The sequence below is a fragment of the Dromaius novaehollandiae genome, chromosome 10 (assembly GCF_036370855.1).
Source record: "Dromaius novaehollandiae isolate bDroNov1 chromosome 10, bDroNov1.hap1, whole genome shotgun sequence".
NCBI lineage: Eukaryota > Metazoa > Chordata > Aves > Casuariiformes > Dromaiidae > Dromaius > Dromaius novaehollandiae.
This window is the reverse complement of record NC_088107.1, coordinates 9724461-9747675: the sequence shown is the minus strand read 5'-3', so window position 1 is coordinate 9747675 and position 23215 is coordinate 9724461. Positions and strand designations below refer to the sequence as shown.

Here is a 23215-nt window from a genome sequence, read left to right as displayed (position 1 = left end):
CAAAATCCGACAGCCCTGGGTGTGGAGGGCAAGGAGGAAGAGGATGGGAGACAGGCAAAGTCAGAGGAAGCTGGTGCAAAGCTCTTTGTTCCCAGAAGACCTCTGGGTGCCTCCTCAGCAGCAACCATGTCTCCAGAGACCGTTTTCTCACTGTTTCCTCAACCCAACACTGCAGTAAGTATCCTGGACAACCTCCCTGGTCCACCGGGGAACCATGCACATCTAACGCATCCACCGCTTTTGCTTTCCCGCACACCAGGACCTGTGACGGCTCGCAATGTGAAACCGCATGCAGGCCAAGCACAGCTGCTCTCCTGTGGTGAGTTCATCCAGGACCATTAACTGGGCTGCCTTAAAATCCCGATCTCAGGGATCTTGGGAAGGACAGGACCTACAGTTGCTTCTGGAAGAGCCTTGTGGCTCTTGTACGCGTGCTTTGTGCTGCACCGCGGGAAATAAATACAGTCAAATGGGACTTACCTACTGGAGAAGCCGGGATGCTGACCGCTCACTTCTTCCTTTCTTGAAGGTTTTGCCCCCATTTTTAAGTGGACTCCGAAGGTTTATGCAGTGGCCTGCGAGACACCAAGTGGTCCACTGTTCTCAGAAGTCACTTAAAGTGACCAAGCTTGCTGGAGTTATTAATAGTAGAGCAGCACTTTACAAGCTTTAGTGCTCTTTCCTGAAGAGATAATAAAGAAAAAATTAGATGAAAGCAAACATCCCCTCTTTATAAATACTCCCACAGACCCTTGTCTTTTCCTGAAGTGCACACCAATAAAACTGACCTTTCCTTTAAACAGGACCATGCCGCTGGCATTTGGGCAGGCTGCAGGCTACATTCGCGTCTCCGATGTCGTCTCCGATGTGCGGCTTCAACAGGACGGAGGCACCGAGCCCACTGAGGGCAGAACACAGCCCAGGGATCCCCCATTTTGTGCCCGACTTGTGCATGTCAGGCAGAGACATTCAGCAAAGCTGCATCTGAAAGAAAGAGTTTTATCCAAGCAGTACAGTTGATTGCTGGGAACAACGCCTTCAGAGAGGCACAAAAAGCACGGGGTGCCGCCTCGCTCGCAGGTACGTCATCGCCACCGCCGGTGTTAGTCCACCTCGAGACTCAGCGGCTCTGGCCAGCAGCTGCCCCATCTCCCACACAGCGATGGCCCGAGTGAGGGCCGTGTGTCCCATATACCCAGCCACGGGGCAGAGCAGTGCGGTGCCAGAGCCCTTCGGATGTTTTTGCATGAATCTGGTCTTGGCCGTCTGAGCAGGAAACTTCTTTACCTGCGCTAGGTGTTTTGCCTCCGTGGCAAACCAGGTGCCTAGCTTGCAGCAGCCCCCATCCTGCACAGGATCGGCAAAACAGTATGTTTTGCCCTTTAATTTTAGGTGTGTTTCTGGCAATGCTGCTGTTACCAAGCTCTCATTTAACAGTAAGACTTCAAAAGGTGTTTATGCAGTAGAGATAAGGAGATCAAGATCTTATGTTACTACATTTTAATTTCTCTGCTTATTATTTGTTGTCGTCTTTCCTGCAGCTCCTCTTTGTCATCTCGGATGCTGGGTATTTTCAGCGGTTGGCTCAGCTCTGCCTCGGTCTCAACACCTGGAAATTGCAGATGACCTGGTTTCGTAATTAACAACAGAAGCAGTGAATTAAACCTCTACAGAGATCCTAAGCAAATTGATTGCCTGCTGATAGGTAAGCAACTATTAATAGTTATCTGTAGTACTGACTTAAAAGGGACAATGGTTGCATAAACACATAAGGGAAATAGATACCAAAATATTAATCATGACCCTGTTAAAAGTTGATATAGCATTACTCAGTCATGAAATAACTTGTAAGATGAAATATTACAATTAGCAGCAAGAGCGAATCTCCCAGAAGCCCAGGCAACATAATGCAAAGGAGCTTTAATAAAAGAAAAAAAAAACACCCAACCCTCCCCCCCCCCATTTTTCATTATCTTCTGCCATCTTATTATTTCACAAGTGAGAAATCCATTAGTAATCCTGCCAAGAACTAGATAGGATGCTTAGTTATCTAACGCGGAGACACTTGCATCCTGTGACTATCTTGATGTCCCTGGAAAAAAAAGAGGAAAAGCAGTGGAGTAATAAATTGTTACAACTGTTTCATTAAAACTTAGGATGCTGTAATTTTCAAGTTTATTTGGTATTATATTTAAATGAACCAAAAGGCAACATTGTACAGTAACTTTATAAAATAAAATTATTACATAGTACATTAACCAAAGCCCCATTAAAAAAAATCCTAAAAAGTCATTTGAGGACAGATCCTGCTCTTCTATGCTCATGATTTATTGCGCTGATTTCAGCAGCACTCTTTTGTTTTAGGAAGAGCAAATGGGATTTGCCCCCAAATGCAATATCTTTTTCTTTTTTTTAAATAATTCTTGCAGTTTAATTTTATCATGTGTAATATATCAAGTTTATAAGGCATAAATACAAAAAACCGTTCAATATGCTCAGCATTATTTTAATTAAGTAATACAGTCTAGGACACTTTTTCAATCACACCAAGGATTACAATGTACCTATAGCTTTAATTTGTTAATTTTTTTATACAAAAGTCTATCATATAGTATACAGTATATACTAGCTGATAACTGGTTCACAAGGTTGAGCACGATATTCTTGCAGGTTAATAGTGTCAGAATTTCACCTAGTGTCTCTACTCTTCGTGGGGCCTCTCCTGCCACACGCCGCTGCCCTCCCCGAATCACCGGCAGCAAGACCCCGCCACCGCGTTACCTTCGCTAGTTTAAGAGACGAGCTCCCGGCCGGATCCGGAGCCTGCTGGGAACTATTGCTGCTGCTACGCTGCCCCCATCGAGAAGGGTCTCCGGGCCGGACCGCGCGGGAGACCCGTGGCCCCAACGGGGGCAGGCGTCGCCAAGCATGCGTGCGCGGCCAGGGTGGGCGTAAGCACCCCCTTGAAGTGGGGACGCTGAGTGCTTGCGCTGGGCCGGCCTGTCACCCGCGGCTCCAGAGCCTCCCAAATCCCTCTCGGGACTACGGGCATCCCTAAGGCTGAGATTCACCCAGTGCCGGCACTAAGCACGTTGCGGAGCTCCTGGCAATCCCTGCCTAGACGGAAAAGGGGGTCCTGTAATCTCCTCGACCGCATCAGTGCAAGAACAGCCTCAGTCTGCCCTGCAATCAGTAACGTTTCCTGCATCTTCCTCTTCTGTCCAATTAGATATTCAGATATATTCTAGAAGCAAATGACTAAGCTGCAATGGGAGAAGCGCTGCTGATTTCAGCAGGCACCTTTGGGTTTGGGGCTCTCTTGCTGGCCCAGGCGGGTCCAGGGGGGGCCATGCAGAACCCCATCCCGACCCACGATGGATACACCACCGCAGTGCGTGGAGGATGGGCATGGTGCAATCATCAACACTGCTCTTTCTGACAGCATCTAGGGCTTGCTATCGCCCAGCCAAGGGGAGATGAGAAAGGGCTTTCTGATGTTACCTGGAACCAGGAAGAGATTTTTTTTTTTTTAAATCTATACCATCAACCTAAATTGCACGTAAGGTAAACTGCAGAGCAATACCTCTCTGGAGTGTGTTCACATGTCTAATATTAGACACCTTATGGGCTGCTCTGAAACGTCTCTGGAGCTCTCTCTACCTGTCTGTATTTACTCCATACAGAACCTGAGCTCCTAAACTCAGATGCTCTGAATCATTCTATAATTGAAGGCCTGAAAGCAGCCCAAAATAGACAGTGTGAATGACTCCCCCCCGCTGTGACTCCATCCTGCAGCATCTGGAAGGAAAGAGAAACCTTGGTACTAGGAAGGGGCCCAAGCCACAGAATTTGGGTCAGGATTCAGGCCAGGCAAGTGCAGGCTCGGGACTGGGGGCTTATCCCTGTCGTGTATTTGCTAACGTGACGCCCAACCCTGTGCTTACAGTTGTTTTCCTGATAGATCAATGGTGTCAGGGATGACCCACTCCTAAATAAAACATAGCGCGTGAGCAGCACATAGACAGCGCTCCGGCTGCAAGAACGAACTGACACAAATCTAAAGTCACAACAAAGCCTTTGCCTCCCACACGCCCTTTCTCACTTCTTTTTCTTTTCTTTTTTAAACCAGCCAGAAACAAATAGCAAGTGTGGCACATCCCAGAAAGCCCCAGCAGCTGGAGAATCAGAGAATGGAAATAAGAGGCTTTCATAGCTGCTGTGCGATCACATAGCGGGGTTATTTCTGAAGAAATCAAATTATCCTAGGTAAAGAGCATTCACTAAGAGAGTCTCTGTCTCCTTAGAGGACCAGCAAGATCACATTATTTCCTGAAAAGATTTTTTTTTTTTTTACCTTTTCTTTTTTAAATCTCTGAGTGGCATAAGAGAAATACTGTCTGGATATTTGCTTGCAGCAAGCATGGGAGGCAATTTCTGTCATAACTTGAGAATTCCTTTTAACCTGCTATTTGCATTTGGGATAAAGCATGAAGTGGATGTTTCTCAGGGAATACAGACTGCTTGCTGTCCAGTAGAGGCAACCATCATTCTTAAGTACATTAACAATAGGGAAGCAAAAGGATTCCTCTGCAGAATGCATTGCATTAATAGCAAGTTTCCACTAGAGCTGAAAAACTGTGCCCTTAATATAAGTGCCCAGTAACCACCAGCCCCTGCTATTTGAGAAGCACTCTGAACTGTATAGAAGGCTTGCGGGAAAAGAACCTCCATTAGTACCCATTATGCTGTGATTTATGCTATGGGTTTAAAATGGCAAAATTAAACAGTTCTATTTAATCTACAGTCTAAAAAAAGGCACAAAGACTTTGTGACAAAATTATAACTGCTCAGATTACATTTACAAGAACTGTAACAGAGCGTTGCTCGGATTTGCCAGCTCTGCTTGCTGACAGGAGCGAAACTGAGACAATTTCGCTGTCTGCGGAGGTAAAGAATACCCTTTTGGCAAAGCGTGTTTGCCAGCTCTATGCAAATGCTATTCAACAGAAGCAACTGAAACCTCTTTTGATTGCTTTAAAACATAATCTTTTTGGTCTGCAGCACATTGCACTTAGATAAGTACTCAGTGATGATAAAGTGGGTCTTAGGGCAAGACCAAATATAAAGAGCCCTTTTTAATCTGAACATAGGAATGAACTCTGTTCATGGCTACACAGTCTGCTTTCAGGCAAATGAGAATGAAATACATAAATACTATAAAACAAATACAATACATTCAGAGTTTTCTAAACTGTAGAGAGCTTTCAGACTTTCTTAGCTCCCTGATGTAATGCATATAGAACATTCCCTTCTATACAGTGCTATCTCCATGTACTCACACCTCCGTCAAATGCAACATAGCTCAGACAACCTTCCTCTTTTGCCTGGAATCCCATCAGTTTCGGATTCTGTAAAACGTTATATAGTTTCTTTAGGAGAAAAAAATATTGCACTTTTAAAAATGCATAAAAATTGAACCACGTTCCCATAACTCTGCCACATGGTTTGTTATTTAAAATAATACTTTTCAAAAAGTGTTTTTCTTGTTGTTTTTTCCTACGATTATGACATTCTCCATCAGGATATCCTCAGGACATTCTTCCAGAGCAAATCCGTTACAGTTTTGCCATCAGACGTTTGAAACACAGCACGAGCTATCTGAAATACACACAGGTGGGAGTCACAGCTCTGTCTGCGGAGTCAGGATTTCATAGTACAAATGGGAACGACGATGACCAGAATAACCGTACAAGCTGCCGCTGCTATCAGGGCAGCTATCTTGCAGACCTTTGCTCTTCTGAACTCGGCTTCTTTGCGTTTTAACAAGGAATCGTAGCCAGGAGTATAAATGTCTTCCATCCAGTATTCTAAGTTGTTTGGGTTTAAAGATTCTTGAGTCTAAAAATTAAAAGGAAACAGTTGTTAATTGTCTGGGATCTGTCATTAATCAAACAAATAAATAAATAACGTAGATGTGCCTGAAGGTCTCCCAACTGCGTGTGGGGCTGCTGTTGAGATCAAGTAGGTTACTGCTGTTTCTTGCATTCCTTCAACTCAATTCCTCCTGGTCCCAATTCCATAAGGCTGCTGAAAGTGGCAACAAAATACTGCAAAAAAATAAACTCCTGCAACACTATAATTCTGCTGCAAAATCCCTCATGCAGTTCTGGTCTCCTGGAAACTTTGTCATCTTGGGTGGCCTTTAAATAAAATCTCTTTGATCTGCAAGACAGCAGGGATGTCAGCAACTACCGGTCTGTTACCGCTTTTTAAATTATTAAAGCCCAGATGATGGGAATGGTTCTTAACATATACTCCTCATGAATTACGTTTTACAAAGATAACCCTAACTCTGCTATCATATTGCTTGCGAAGGCAGGTCACATCTTCCTTGCACGATTTTTTTTATTTTACTTTTGCCACAACTTGCCTCCTGTTGATGGCTGAACTCACTGCACACAATTGTTTGAGTACTTTAGCATTTACTCTTGCATATGACTTTGAAGTACATAGCCCTCATATTGTGCCATACGGAGATGTTAAGATTCACATATTCTCTTGTCTTTTTTTTAGAGCCACGCTGTATTTTTACATGCAAAACACACAGGAAATAGCAACGAGAAGCAATTGCCAGAGAGAGCCCCAAGCACTCGGGAGTCTCAGAGCAGGGACCACTGATCCTGGGTACCTGACCCCATCCTGCACCCGGACCACGCGTGGGCATGCGTTGCAGAGAGCCGGCCCCAAGGGCGCTACGGCAGAGCGGGGTGAGCACGCGCCCACAGGATCTCCTCCAGCAGCGTCACCCTCGGCTTCACCCTCTGCTTCCAGCTGCCTCCCCCAAAAAGCACCCGGCGGCACGCCGCTGTCTCAGTTTCAGAGGCAGGAGGAGGTGGCAGCGAACAGGACACGTGGCATCGATTTGCTACCGTGCACGACACCCTCCAGCCCGTCCCCGCGGATGGCACTGCTTAACCCTGGGCACAACCTGTGATCATAGCCCGAGAGGCAATCAGAGGCTGGCAAACTTAAGAGCAAGTTTAAGAAATGAAAGACTTTGCCCTCTCATTTCACGAGCTAACAAGAAAAGGTGAAGAAAATCTGAGTTGGTCATATAATGAAAGGTAATGTGGGGAACTCCATCAGCATCTCCATCTGAACATTTTATTTTTAATCTCTTTTTTTATTTTTTTCCTTCTTTAGGATTTCTCAACTCTCCAAGCTTTGCATTCCCACCTTGTTTGTTTTTTCCCTCCATCCTTTCTGCAAGGGAAAATGGGGCAAAAAGTGTGGAAAATCCAGACCCTAGACATTACATTGCACTTATCAGCAGAAAGAAAGAAAACGGAAATGTGAACAGGGGAGAAAAAGCTTTGAGAAAAAGCTGTCATTTTTCAAAATGTTCTATCTCCTGTGTCTGAGGCTCCAAAAGGCCATTTCTTTCAAAAATGAAAAAGATTCCACATAAAAATGCTCCAGTGAGAATAGTCTAACACACATCTTTCCCGTGCTCCTCATGGGCCTGCTCCAAAGCTCATTGGACTCAGCACAAAGAAACTCCTGCTGACTTGAGAGGGATTTGAATAAGCCTTTAATTGGCTAATTCAGATTTTGTGGCCACAAGCTACTGACTGGAAACTTGCTTTGCCTGAAAGCAGCATTTGCTTTATGTATGGAACTACTACCAGAAGTGATTTTATAGCTACCCCAGAAATAAACAATTAAAATTAAGCAACAGTTTTATGATCATTTAATGCAGATCTCTCTGACAGTGCCAGTATGCTAAAACACAGATCATCAGCTGAGCCTGAGACTGCACCATTCGGCCTGTGAATGACCTACTCCAGCCTTCTGAATACCTGTGAAAAACTACCTCACTCTTCTCTAAAGGCATCAGAAAACAGCCTGATTGTATGTCCCATCATAAGGGCCCATCATACAAAGAGCAACGCAAAGAGATCTCATATATAGACCTGGGACAAACTCGGGCCTCACTGTAGCTTTGTAACTTCTTTTTCAAAGGAAGAAGACCCACAGACTTGCCAGGTTCCAAGAGAAATTTTAAATAAACAGACAAAATAAATAAAAAGATAGCCATGCTGTACTTCAAGGAAATTATAATTTGGACTCTCTGGTTCGGTATTGACCTTTTAACTACTTCAGAAGGAAGATGCATTATTAAAAAGGTCCATTACTGTTAATCAGCTTCCTTTCCCATTTCATTGCCAGACGTAAGAAAGTTCATTAAAGCATAATGTATTTACTTTCAGTTCTAATAAACTTAATCACTAGGAAAAAACCCACACATCAGTCTGTGTCTATTTTTTAAGTTTGTCAGTAAGCTCTATTATGAAGTCTAGACATGGACTTTGCAGAAGAGATGCATTTCTGACAGTCCTTTTGGAGGGAGAGAATCAAACTGGTAAAGTTTTATCACCTTTATCCTAAAGATAAATGATGGCAATAAAGCTGATTTCTCTGGTTTGCTTGCAGTCACGTAGAGCTGCTTACATGGAACAAAATGGCCCTGCGAGGACCAGATGGAGCGCACTTCTCCCAGGGGAACTTTGCTTCCAAATATCACTCCCCTGTTGCCTCTGCACAGTAGGTAAGCAATGTTTTTGTGGCTGCCTGCTGCAGAGGAACCCCTTGCAGCCTATTCCTACTCTAGCCCACAGTCTGCCATGCCAGCAATAGGAATTTAGCCAGCCCTCTCATGCATTTAAGTCCCAAGGAGCAGTGGGCAGCCAAGGCAAGATGCAGCCTGTTCTTTGTACTACTTGCTTTTTTCCTGAGTGCACTTTAGCCATAGCAAGAAACAGGGGCTGGTCTGGCCAGGGAAACTAGCATGAGCTGAGGCAGGAGGCAAATTTGCTGTGCTCAAATTCCTGCACAAAATTCCATGGGAGTAGCACCATAGCACTGTGTGGGTCATCATTTTAATCCTAAACCAGCTAATATGGGCTCCTGAGGCAGTAACATGGCACTTCTGCTTGGGCTGACCCTTATGTATAGTACCCTAATGCTACCCTATAACTTAGTCTGATGGGTTTGGAGCTGGCTTAGGTACTTCAACACAGCGCTATTGAGAGGTGATAACAAGCAGTGAGACACTCTGTTTTTTGCTTGCGACCTGCCTTGGCGGACAAGATTTGGGGGTTTCCCTTGCTGCACTGCACTGTGTCTAACACAGAATCATGTCAGTGCTGTGCCAAAAAGTCCTCGAGCTGTAGGTCAGCGTGGTCCAGCTGCTGCAGGTCTATAGCTAGCAGAGGTAGTTCTCATATCTGCTCTGGGGCACGGAGACACATACAAGGTGCCCAAATTCCCGAGGGTGGCATCAGTCCCCTGCATGGTGCTCGGCATGCAGAGACAATTCCTATTTCTTTCTAAACACATATGCATTCATATAGCAGCATTTATGTAAGCGATGCACAGTGCTCTTTGTATCAGCATGGATTATGTCATGCATTTTGTGTTTCATTACCAAATATTGCAACATGTGCTCAGCCTTCACACATTTTGAATGGCATTCTTCATGTTTCCTTTTTAAACCTGTGCTCAGATAATCTTCCCTCCTAGAAGATGCCTTGCCTTTATTAGGCCAGGCAGGTATCCCTTATTAGGGGATCCCAACATGGGTGTCCCAGTTCTGGGTCTGGGCAGCCCATTATAAATGAGGATCCTGATTTCTAATGCACCATAGTTTCGGAAAATTTAAATCTAAAATTTGGATTTGTCTTTCAGTAAATCACTCTGCTCTTCTTGTTGCAGAAAAGCGTACTTTTTCATTTGTTTGTTTTTAAGGCTATGTGTACATTAGCGAGTTGTGTAACCTGATAGGAACAGATCTTTAGAAACAGTAGGGTTCCACTATCTACCCTTCGCTTTCACGGAGAGGGAGGTATCCTGGACTAGCTCTAATCTGGCCCATTAATTTTTGGAAGTGCATTATTTGCTCTGAGAACAGCACCATGCAGTATAGTTTCATCAAACAAACTTGGTTTGCTCTCTTGGAGACCACTCTGCAATGTGAACCAAAGCCAGGCAAGTGGGGAGCATCAAAAGATTCATCTCAAAGGCACACTTCAAGCTGAACTGAAGCACTAACAAAACACACAACTGACTGATCTGCTCTGCACATGACCATGGTTTCCAACAGCCACTTTAAAGCTGCAACAGTGATGTGTTTTAATGAGAACAATGGTTTTAGAAGTCTTCTACAAATATTTCACAATCATGTTGCTAGTGATATGAAAAAACCCTAATACTTAAATTCTCCATGAGCAGTTCAGAAAAACTGCACCACCTAGTGCAGATTCTGGACCACTGAGCCTTACTGTGATCAGGGACTGGTTCATCTCCTCACCCCTTCATCCCTAGTCTCTTCCTTATAACTACCAACACAGCAATGGCTTGGCAGACAACTCTCCACTACTGAGTGAACAGGGAGCACCACCTCTGTCAAGGATCACATTTCAGCAATCAAATATCCATGTTTTCTTTGTCCCTGGCCAGGACGGATGGGGATCAGCAAGATTAGAAGTTCAAAACTGCACAGCTTCTTCCTGAGCTATCCAAATTCCCTCTTAAAGGCATATTCTGGCAACATCTACTCGCAATCAAGCCATTCAAATGAAACAAATGGGACTCACTTGTAGATCCAATGCTGCAATTTTGCCTTTATCCCCCGAGTTCCTTGTGTATTCCTCTATGGTCCACGACGGCTGGGCACGTTTCACTTCAGCCAGCTCTGTCAACCTCATGTCTGTGTAGAGCGGGTTGCTTTTCATGTGTGACTTGAGTGATGCAGGGTAAGGATGAGGACTAAAGACTTGTTCAATCAAGAAAGCATCTTTTGGCTGTTTAGGGAGTCTATGTGGCTGTGGGATTTCGTATTGCCTGTCTGCCTGCAACAAGGTTCAAAAGAATTTGAGAGAAGAAACAGCACTATGAGGAGGTTAAACACAACGGACAGAGATATTCCTTTCAAACCCACCATACAATAATGCTTAAGCTGTGGTAAGAAAAGTATCAGCTAGGACAAAGATTTTGGATGGCCTCAATCCATTTGCCCACCCACTTCTCACAAGCAGATGAGGGAGGTGTTTTACAGGCACAATTCCATGTTCACCATTACATGAACACAAAGCTGATGCAACAGTAGAAATTCAGGTTTTGTACTGTTTACAAGTTATAAAACTATTCTGAAGATGGCTCTGACATTCAGAAAAGCCTAGCAGAACTGGAAAAGCTAAGAGCCCCATGCAGGCTTCCAGATTTCTGCTTTCAGAACAAGTCTCAACATGAACAAATCTTGAGAAAAGCCACCAGGTAGCATCCCCTTGACACCACACCATCCATGGTACTAATCCAGTGTCAGGCATGGTCCGCCACAGGAGTGAGGAAAGGACTTTCAAAGTCCACATTTCATCCTGTACAGACAGATCTCCTGAAATGCCACGGTTTTGGCTTATTAAAGGTAACTTTCTTACCCCTTCTACAACTTGCTAATAACCCATGGTTTTTTGTTCCTCCAATTGCACTTGTCTTCATCCAACCTCTACTTCTTCCTCAGTTCTCTGCCCTTCTTCTCCCCCTGACAAGGCATACCTTGTCACACAATCCTGATTTACACAGGAACCAAAGGCCCCCTCCCAGACCTCTCTACTGGGCTCTGCTGTCCACAAAATTGAATGACCTCCTGCACCATCCACAGGTTAAACCAAGCAGCAATCAGAACACAGCACAAGGACAGCCATGAGGGCTATGCAATTTCCTAAGATGGCAGTGGGCATTTATGTGGAGGGACGGACAGAGTTTTTCTGAACAACTGAAGGAAACCACAACTATGTTGCATTCCCACAACTGGAGATTTAAGACCCATGTGAATGACCATGACAGTCAGATAAAGAAAACATAATCACAGTTTGTGTCTCACGCTGCATGCACAAGGTTTCTTTTCTTGAGACATTCATATCCATCTATTTATTTTGTTGCCTTTTAAATATGCACATACTTCTCTGATAAAAGCCATCACAATGGAATTTCAAAATACTCCTTCTAAAACAACCACTAGAGAATTTCAGATTGTAACAATTTTCCTTGCATTCCTTTCACCAAGTTAATTATCTGGCCTCCTTTCATCACCGCTGATGATGAAGAATATTATCTTCTCCCCAAGATTTTAGTCAAATTAACCCCTTCCCTTTTCAAAAGGGCAAAGTGCTTTTAGGAACAACTTGACCATATTACAGTTGCCAAGCAAGAACATATAGGTACAAAATCACTCAATTATGATAATGATAAAGACAGGCATAATACAGCAGGGCAAAGTATTGCCATATCCTGGGGCTTGTGACGAGTATGGAAGACATTCATAATAAACATTTAAAAATAATCTAGTTATGTGAGTTAAAGTTGAAATTACCTCTTTAGATTTCCTGTGCCAGTCCTTATTTTCTCCTCCATCTCTCTCTTTCATCTCCTCTTCTGTAATGCCAACTTGATTGGTATAAGTAATAGCTCTCCAGTCTCGGGGAGAGTTTGAAATACTTGCTATTTTGGATTCTGTTGCACTATTTTCCTCTGTTAATGATCTTGATGACCTCCTAGTAAATAAACTTTTTTTTAAAGCTTTTACTCGAAGACTCTCGCTATTACTTCCACTGGCATCTGAACAGCACCATTCTGGGTTATTCTCCAGTTTGCCTCCATGAGGAGTGTTGTGACACTGAAATATCTGTGGAGAGTTACTCTCATCTGATGCAGCCTCACTTGTCAAAGAATTAAGATCTATTTGTACGCTGACCTTCTCTGGCTGCTGAATTTTTTGATCCAACTTGCTTAATTTTCCCAGGACTTGGGAGATTTCTTCTCGGACGCCCGAGAGAGATTCCAGTTTCTTTTCTATTTCGCCAATCCTCAAAACTAATTTGCAGACACTCGTTTTCAGTTCATCATCTGTATTACTGATATCTGCCCGGACCACTTTATCTAATTTGTTACTGACATTCCCGTTGGAGATTTTAGTCAAATTATGCTCAGGTGAGCTCTCACAGTCAGATTTATGTACCTGAGACAAAGAACCAGTGCTGTTGTAGCATGAAGACTGCATCACTCCTGTGGATCCACAGATACTCATGTCATCCAAAAACCGGAAAATGTCACTGATATCATCACTCACAATTTCAGAGTCATCATCCGACTGCTTTAGAGAGTGCCGCTCTCCATACTTGGCTTGGCTCGGTGCACACAAATCTTTGCATTTTTTGTGGTCCAGAACTTGCTGCTCTGTTTGTGTTCCAACACTAGTGGTTCTGTCAATGCTTAAGATCTGAACAGAAGTACAATTAATGCTTTTATCCTTAAACTTTTTGACTGGCTCATGTTTCTCCACATCCAGAATGGAAGGAATCTCCTTGGGTTTATGTCCATTTTGTTTCACGGCGTAGTTTGCCTGCATAATTGGTTGCTGATCCTTAGCGTTTAGATAGGACTGATGCCTGTCAGCTGGAGGAAAGTTTGGAGATGGGCTGTTTGAACTCTGGTATCGCGGCTTCTCTTCAGACTGTTTCCTATTAAAAAATGATCGTTCAAAGTCAGGTACCTCCTCAGTATTTAAACTCCAGCTTTTAGCTGGCCAGGCAGTTTGTTTGCTTGGCTTTCCAGTCCACTTTTTGGTGTCCTGGGGCCCAAGAACAGTCGTTGGGCCAAAATATGTTGAAGCTTGAAGATCATCTAAACTTTCATGTTTCACTCGTCTTTTGTCTGGTATAGGAGAATAAACTGGATTCAAGTACTGGCTGCTGTATGGCATTTCAAAGCTGTGGTTGAAGAAAGCCTGCTTAGAGCTTTCTTTCCTGTTCTGAGGCTCTCTGTGTCCATCTTCTGGCTTCTTATTGGATGGTATTAAGTTGGGAGATATGGTAATCAGATTATGAAAATCTTCTTTGAATATATTTCTTTTCTGGACACACGACTGCATCATAAACGGCTCATCGTTTGAAATGAAGGTCTCTTTTATACCTGCACTTATAGGCAAGGAGTCCTGGTCTGAAATCGACTCATTTTCAATGTTCATTGGGAAGTACGTGCTCTGCATCTCACATGGCGGAGATGTGGCAATGGAGTAGGAGGCTAGAGCCTGCAGCCTGTCCAGGGAAGCAGCACGGCCCTTCATCTCCTTATTAACGCCAAGCAAAAAGTTTGGTTCCGACGAGGGTACAAATTGTTGACAGTCTTTGCAGTCCATCTTTCTACATTTTGAAGACCTTCTGGCTGAAAAGCCCCTGTTAAATTCCTGGTCGTTCAGCTCACAGTTCGGCACACAGTCTGCCATATTGCAGATCTCTGTGTCAGATCTACAGGACTCAAATGATTCTTTCTTCTTTACTTTCTGCCTTGCAACTGGAAGTTTTTCCTTAGCCACTCCCCCATTCATTTGTATAAGGTTGAATATTGTTACTATATCTGCTGCAACCATGATTTTCTTTGATTGCTGATTGTTTACAGTGCATCTCATTTTGTCTTTGAACAAAGTCGCTGGGAAATTAGGATCCAGGCAAGCGGTGTAGAACAGCACGCTTCTGAGCTTGGCCAACTGGGACAGATCAAACCTCGCACACAGTGATTTGCAGAGATCCTGATAAGAAACAGTATTCTGCTTAGTATCCAGCTCTTCCAAAATCTTCACTAGAAAGAGTGAGGATTCCTGGTTGGTCTCCATGGCTTACGTGTATTTCGTTGTTTAGCCTGGAAACTGCGTTCCACTTCTATAGCAATACACAACAGCAAACAAAAAAGATTGTAAATCACACATCCATAATATTCAGGACATTGTATTCAGCCACAGATTCAACCTGACTACCTAGCTACGGGGTTGAGGGTTTGGTTGTATATCCCACCCTCATGTTTCCAAACTCCAAGGTTGCAAACCTGGCGTCAATGAAGTCAATAATGCTTCAGTGGAATCAGAATTTCATCCAAGGAGGCTCATCTATGTCTGTGGGTCTGTCTGCTAAAGCGAGCAAGTGAAAAAACAGCACAAGCTTTGCAGCATCTGAACTAACGGCAAATATACAGTCACAGCTCACTTGCTACTGGGTTTTCACAAAATATCTGAGTGTACAGGAGGTTGAAAGTACAGATATGTCAAATTGGCAATAATTGCAGGCCCTGCTCTGGAACCAGGGATGATCCACCACAGCGCGACAACCCCAGCTGTTCTCATGTCTGACTGCAAATGACTCTCAAAGATTTTCTGCAATAAACTTTTGACGTGTTTTGGGGGAGAATCTGAGCAGATAATTACCATCTTGCATACTTGAAAAAATTATTTTCTCCTCTATTTTGAATTAGCTCTTCTAGATACCATGATGCTTTTTTCAGAAATACATTTTCCTCAGTTTATGATTCAAGAATAGAAGATCAGTCCTGTTCCATCTGAAAATGTGAGACCCATTTCAGCAATAGGTCCAAAATTTAGAAAAGAGCAAAAAGAGTTAAAATAAATAAATAAATAAATAAATAAATCCCGCTGAATCTTGAAACCAATCCAGCAGATGCTAGAGGGCTGACCGTGAATCAGGGTGGATTTGAAGACTGAGAACTATCAAGGACAGAGAATATCCTCTTCAGTGATGTGCTCCCAGAGAAACCCAGGGAATCTAATGCCATTCACTGCCCTTAAATGGTGGGGCAGAGGTGGAGAGCAAAGGCTGCACATTTATATGGGCAATGAAAACAGCTCTGGCAAGCACAGCTAACACAAGCAAACATATGTGGAAGGATATAAAGCCCATGCTTTCCATGTTGAAATCAATCTCTAGCTATTATAGATTAGGAAAAGATGCTGATGGGGGGCAGATTATTTTACACCTGCCTACTGTGAATATTCCTGTCTGCATCTCTGCAGCTGGCTACTAGGAGAGACAGTTTAGGGGACTAGACAGATCACAGGATGATGCAGCCCAGCAATTCCTGTGTTCAGGCACTTTCTCTTTGTTATTCCTACTGACAGGAATGACAAGAACATTCTCCCTTCCCCAAAGAGCTATAGCATTTCCCCTCCATTCACTTCTACCCTTCAATGCCCCTGGAAACTAGTCTCTCTACCTTCATCAAGGGCAGAATATCTATCCAAAAGGCAAAGAACAAAAGTCAGCCTTTCAAGGTTTCTTATTTCTCATTGGAAAAGTCATTTCCCCACCAGAAAATTCAAGACTCCTGAGCACCAGGAACGTGGGATTCCTGCCCCCTCTCTCATAACCTTTCATCTTGACCCAATAGTACACACGAGCGATCGCTATCGATGTCAGAAGCCAAAGAACATCAGCTTTGGTACCTAATGCCACAGTACCATCTCCTAGAGCAGAATAAAAGCGAGCCAGGTTGCCTGCAAGAATATGAAGCAAAATCTCCATGCAGGCTTGGCTGTTTATTTAAGAAGCATTTTTCTGCTGTCTACGATCAGAAGTTGAGGAGCAACAACGTCAATGCATTTCTGTGAATGTAAACACTGCTCTCAGAAACCAATGGCAAAAGGCTTTTCCAATACCTCCACTGCGTGCATATTTGCTTTTAAAGCTCCTGTACTATGTAGAGAAGCACAGCTGACAAGAGAACAAAAATATTATATTCCTCGGTGCTCCGCTGTGGAAAGTAATGCTAAAAGCTGGAGGATGGCTGTATCCCTTTTCTCTTTATCATCAGTGTGTGCTTGGAGGCACAACCTCTTTATCAGACAGCCTTTGTATTTCTCCAACATGTCACCATTAGAAAATAAGGCTTCCAGGCTAGGTCCAAACAGCTCTACCTACCTGCCACCAAAGCTGCCAAGCACTCCCAGAACAAACTTCAAATGTGAGGCTTGCAGACGCCAGGAAACTTCCCCAACTGTCAGGGGCCTCGGGGTGCAAGTCAACTTCTGGCATGTTATAAATCTGCCAGTTGCCACAAGAATGGAAATCTGCCTTTTTTTGCCACCTCCATGCTGAACACAAGCAAAAGCAAATACCTTTCCTCTTTCACAACCTCACAGCTTCTCACAAAACCCTCACATGGATATGTGTGTTCACAGACCAACATACACACTACTCTCTCTGCACTGGCCTGCCAAAGCCCTGCTTTCTCCCCATTCCCACTCTTGCTAAAATGCACAGGTAGCTAGTTTGAAATATCGTATTTCTTAAAACTGCCAACCCCTTTTCTCCCCTACCCTTTCCAAGCGCACTGGCTGTACTCTCCCATCGCAGTGAGGATATCCTAGGTAGAGTTTGCTGGATATTTTCTGTTTTGCACAAAGCTGTTCTTAGAGTACCCCTCTCATCAGAGGTTTTAACTTCAATTCCGGTTTCTAAAATCCACCCCTATGAATCCAATACAACTTGGATGCAGCTTGCTTTTCACAGGTGCTGAGTGTTGACAAGTTCAGTAAATTCATCAGAAGCCCTGAATACCACGAAATCTTGTACTGCTTTTATTTAGCCAGACAAGTACTGACAAGGAGTGTTGGTTTGGGGACTCCAGTCAGCACCTGAACGGTAAGGCAAGGGCACCCAAGTGCGGACCCCAGGAAAAGGTGCTCTGCCAGACCTGGTTTAGCTCAGGATGGGACCTCTGGGTGTTCTGCCCTTCGGTCCCTGCCCCAGGCTTTGAGAGGTGGTGGTCAGTTGTAAAGCAGAGAAGGGAGAAGCAGGTGACAGAGGCTTTGAGACAAGGGTGAAGGGGAGAGCTGAACCCGGAGAGGTGGCAATCCTGCCAATTTCCTCAGCGGAAGCTCAGGTATGGTAAGGTGGGAATTGAAAAGGCAGGTTGAAAAAATCAGATATAGGCCTCCAGGAAAAGCAGGCAGTCTGGGAGCTGGAACAATTTCCTCTTCATCCCTCAGCTGTTAACAGCTTCCTGGAACAAATGCACTGAGGTACGAACAGGTACCTCTGGGCTTTAACCTGGCCATAGAAATGGGTGCTCCCTTGTGCTACAGGTTCAGAAATGCGGCTCTTGGTCCATGCAACAGATTCAGGCTGTGGAAAAAATACATGATGGGATATACTACCCTTATAAAGGCCTTGAAAATTTGTTTCCAGGGTCAGGGATATAAAAATCAGGCAAACCTAGTGCCCAGGTGTTTAGTGACACATTAAGCTCCCCTGTTTTTTGTCAAACCATATAACAGCCTGTGACTGAGACAGGTGCCTCTTGGCAAGTCACCCAGGGAGCTGTCACATCCCAGGTGCCAAGCACTTGGCCATGTGGCACTTGGCCATGCACTGTCTCAGCTGTTAGGTCCAGGTTCATTCATTATCTCTCAAAGTGGGACTGGAATAGACCTGGACATGGCACAAAAATGCAAAGATCCAAAATAAGCACACGATTCTTCAGAGAGAGCACAGGGTCATGAATGAGTCAAAAGCAGCAAAGCGAATGAAAGCACCCACAGCAACAGCAACAGCACGGGGCCTGCTCAGATGGCCTCAATTCCACCGAAGTCCTCATGCCTCCTCTCTGCTACCTGCAGCAGCTGTGCACCCCTGTCCCCAACTGACGTTGGTCTCCAGAGGCACCAAGCTGACCAAACACGGACAGGATTTAGCTTATTTGTTTTCAGCAAGACAGTCTCCGACCAAATGAGCCACTTAACATTTCATCGTGAATGATTTTGTTATATTAACACTAGGAGGGTCGTTTTAACTTAGCTCTTCTAAGATTCAACTTCTGCAGCTCTAATAGCACAATAATATCGCAGCGCAGACTCCTACAGCATCATATTGCACAGCTTGTCGATGGGGTCTGACTCTCACTGTACGCAGATGAGCTCCAGCTTACCACAAATCAATGCCTTCTTGCCCTGCACCAAGAGCAATGAACTGAGCTCTCATCTTACCATTAACCTGTTATTTCAACCTCTGGAGGAGCAGACCAGAAGCATTAAGATTGCAACTTCCATCCCTAGCAATGCTTTCTGCTGTACAAGGGGATATATTGTTCTGCTGTCTGGTTGCTTTAGGACATCAGTTCTCCACAAGACCTCTCCCCTGGGGTCCTCCAGACCAGGGAAACCTGTGTACTCTTCCACTCAGCTTTCTTCCCCTCAGAAGAGCTAGAACATGCTTCTGTTCCTCATCACCTCCCCAAATCAGCGCTGGGGCAGGATTATGCTGTAAATTCCCCATCCCCAACAATTTATGAAATTAAAACTACTGCTGCTGTGTTCCCATGGCCGTGTTCCCAGGTGGCACCTTCTGCACAAACCCTGCGTGGTGGCATCCACTAAGAAGAGCACATATTGGGGCAGATAAACCCTGGCATGTGATTCAAGAGAAAATCCACCACCAGACTTTCCTGAGCAGTCGTGGGGTGGAAAGGTGCCTTGCATGAGCCTGAAACATGGCCACTGGCAGACAGTCTATGTTATCTTCCTCCGATATTTCCTCCTTCATTTCCTTCCCTGTTCTTTGTGCTCCTGACATTTGCTCTTCCTCTTTCCCAATATCCACAGCAGGTGCAGCTAATACACAGATGCAGTTGCTGGAGTCATCATCTCCCTCTCCCTTTGATTTGCTGAGAGGGAAATAGCATCCTTGTTTTGCCCCCCCCCCCCCCCCCACGGTGACTAACGGGCCACCCCATAAAACCATTACAGCGGCGACAGATAGAGCAAGCGATCCTTGCATAAATTCACACAGAAAGAGCCAGCTACTTCAGTGCAGGAGAACATTAATACAGAGCCTGTAATATGCTGTTTTACTATTAACTTAGGCTCATAAATCTTTCAGCCTGTCTCACCAGCGCCAGATACAATAAAACAAGGCAGGCAAACGCACGCCTCACGTGAAACATGTAATGCATTGCGATGGAATTCAGTTTCTGGGTTTTTTCACATACTCAGATCCATTTCCCTGTCAAAACATTACGGAATTTCTGACAAACGAGCACCTCGAGCCCTGCCGTGGCTTCCACTGCGCACACACATGGGAGCCGATACTCTCAGAAACAAAGCCAGTTTCCTCACACCTCTCATTTCTCCCCCTCCCCTGCCTCCTGCTGCTCATTAAAAAGAAAACTAAAAAGCGCACTTTGGAGCCCCATCCATGCAACAGCAGTTGCTTCTCTGCTCCCTTCACTAAGGAGAGGGGTGCTCTCAACCTGCAGACACACGCTGTCTCATCGAGACCATCACCCCAGGTGTTCAGGAGCCGCATGCACTCCTGCCCCCAGGGCAGGTGCAAGATCTCTGCTGGCTCCCTGCCTCAGCGGTGTGATTTTTATTCACTCAAAGGGGCGAATGCCTGCAGCCCGGGAATTAATACTCTGGAGCTTGGAGGAGCTTGTCCACTAGCTTTAGCAAATAGCTTACTACTATTCTGCATGGAAATAATGCATAGTTTGTATCCTCACAGACATCCTTACCACTAATCTAATCTGCAGTTCACCTGGCTTTTTTGGTCTGGATTAGCACGGAAACAAGTTGCTATTTTTGGGTTCTCGTCTTGCGTGAACAAACCTTATAAAACTATATTTTGCAAACCCAGCTTATCCACAGAGGCAGGTTATACTGTAAAAGGACTCTTGAACAACACTTCAGCCCCCCCACAAAATCAGCAGTTCTTAAAACCTCCCAGTGCATAAATTAAGTAGGAACTTGTGGATAAAGCCAGAGTATCCCTATGGCTTTATCAGAGCTCAAGTTGAATAAGGTTTGCCATATTTTTTTTTTTTTTTTTTTTTTAACACAATGTTAGTCTTAGCATTTGTATTATTTAGTTATGTAACCCAGGTTAAGGCTACTTCACATGGTCTGGAAAAGTGCAAACAACCATTCTAAAACTGTGCATTGAATTACTTGAATTATTACTGCATCATATGCTCATGGTTATGCTTTGCCAACTATTGGCCCATACAAACACACACACACACAAATACTGTCCCATCAATACGTTATTAAAACACATTTGTGTTAAATTTTTCCTGGAAATTTTTGCATAATGAGGCATCACTGCAAACAGTGTCAGATGCAGAAAGGTCTAATCGAGTTAAATGTGAACAACTCCTTCCATCCGTGGTCAGCCTGGATTTTTTGCAAGGACTGTTTTGCCAGGCAAACCTAAAACACCAGCACCCCGGAGCTGACTGCCCAGACTGGCTCCCTGGACCCGGCAACTGCAGCTCCTTCCCTCGCCGCGCTCCCATCCCCAGCGCTCCCCATTCGTCCGGGTTCCCCAGCCCCTGGGGAGAAGGCAGGGTGTCCATGCTCCCTCCTCTCCCAGCTGCCAGATCCAGCTGTGCGGGACCGGAGCGGAGGTGCCGGAGTCGCAGGAGGAGTTTCCAAGATTTCTGGAGTCCCCCCTTTCCCTGGGAGGCTGACAAAGACCCGCGACCCCGGGATGCCCGGCGGGGACCACAGGGCCGGGGGGCTCCTCACCTGCAGCCGGTGCCCGGCGGGGCACAGCGGCGCTGACCTCCCCCCCACCCCGCCGGCCCCAGCACCCCCCGAGGGGGCTCTGCGGGCTGGGGGAGCCCAGCCCCGTCCCTGCCCGCCCCTCTCCTCGCAGCCGCCCCCCGTGCTCCCCCCGGCGCCGGGGGCTCACCTGGGGGCTGCCACCTGCCCTCGCTCCGCGACGGGAGCGCCTGCCCTCACGGCCGGCTCTTCCGCCGCAGCAGCGGCTTCGCGGCGAGGAGGAGGAGGAGGAAGAGCCCCAGCCCCAAGCCCCGGCAGGATGCCATAGCGCCGGGCTGCGCTGACAAAGGCGGCGGTAGGTTGGCACAGGAGAGACGGAGGGAGGGGGCTGCACAGGCCGAGCCTCCCCTACCCTCCTCCCCCGCGGCCGCCGCCGCAGCGGGGCCGCCCCGGCCCGCCCGCCCCGGCGCGGCGCTGCGCGGCCGCGGGGGGGCTGCGGCACCGGGCGCGGGGCAGCTCCGCCGCCGGCAGCGGCCGCCCGGTGCGCGGCGGGGCGGGGGGAGCGGAGCTGCGGGCCGGCTCTTAAGTCTCTTCATTTATTCATCGCCGGTATCGCGGCAAGGGCCGGCGGCCCCCGCAGCCTGCCCGCCCCGCGGCGGGAGCAGCGCGGGGGCCCGGCCCGGCCCGGCCCGGCCCGGCACTCCCAGCCCCGGAGCTGCCCCGGCCCCGGGCGCTGCCGCGGGCAGCGGGCGCCTGGCCCAGGGCGCTCTCTCCTCCCCGCGATTTCCCTCCCCCAGACCCTGGCAGCGGTGCCAGCGGGTCGCAGCCTGGCACAGAGCGCTGCAGGGTGCCAAGCCCCGAGGTGCTGGGCAGCCCCGGGGCGCCGGGTAGCCCCTTCCCACCGGTGCCGGGGCAGGAGGATGCGTCGCCCCCACCCCAGCACCCGTCCCCACACAGCCCCACTCCTCGGGGCACAGGCGCCTTGCCAGAGCAGGCCCTGGGCACCGTGGAGCCGGGCGGCTCGCAGCCCTTGGGTAGCTCGCGGCCCTCAGGCAGCAGGGTTGGCGTGGGTCCCTGCAGGCCAGGCACTGCGCACGAGGCACCCGGGGCACACTCGCTGCGAATCCGAGTGCTCACGGGTAGGAGCTCACCTCGGGGCAGAGCGCTGCTTCGTCTCAGCAGCCAGCTTACTGTACGGCCTGGGAAACACTGCAGAGTTTCCATTAGAGGGGCTGCTGGAGGAGTAAAACACTACAATGTCAAAGACTATTTCCTTTTCAGCTCATTACTCCCATTTGGGAAGCAGAATATCAGGTTTTCTTTCCTAGACAAACTGATTCAAAGGGTTGTAGGCACTAACGTGCAGCACGAACGTTGGATCAGTATGGACAAACTGGCATAAAACTGTATTTTACTTACTCTGACCACCGTGGATATGTGTATCTCTGCTTTCCTGGAGGAAACGAGGGGTCAGGAGAGGGTTTTCATTGAAGAACACTATGTAATTCAGTGTATATACAATACCTGTAAAGACACTTATGCACATAGCAACTGCCAATACAAGAGAAGAAGATTAACATACATCTCTGCAGGGGGAAGACAAGAGGTGTTCGTTGGACATTCATTCTTACCACTGCTTAACAGCACTGAAAGAGGCAATGTCCTTGGGCTCTATTTTCCACACATTTTTCAGGCTGTTTTATGCTGCAAATAGCCATTTACTTGTAAATGGCACGGCTGGATGATCCCAGCCCTATACCACTTCCTACAGGACAGGCCTTCAGGTCAGCAGGATGGGACAAACTCACTGGAAAG

General features: G+C 46.3%; 1 protein-coding gene across 1 annotated transcript; it reads right to left on the bottom strand.

Annotated features, from left to right (window-relative positions):
* Window positions 1-2158: 2158 nt before the first annotated feature.
* Window positions 2159-21713, bottom strand: MINAR1 (membrane integral NOTCH2 associated receptor 1). The gene is made up of 4 exons (XM_026121347.2): window positions 21591-21713; window positions 12431-14774; window positions 10656-10910; window positions 2159-5898 (listed from the first exon to the last, which is right to left on the bottom strand). Exons 2-4 carry the CDS (start codon window positions 14726-14728, stop codon window positions 5701-5703), a joined length of 2751 nt encoding a protein of 916 aa, XP_025977132.1. The 5' UTR covers window positions 14729-14774; window positions 21591-21713; the 3' UTR covers window positions 2159-5700.
* Between the last annotated feature and the right edge of the window lie 1502 nt (window positions 21714-23215).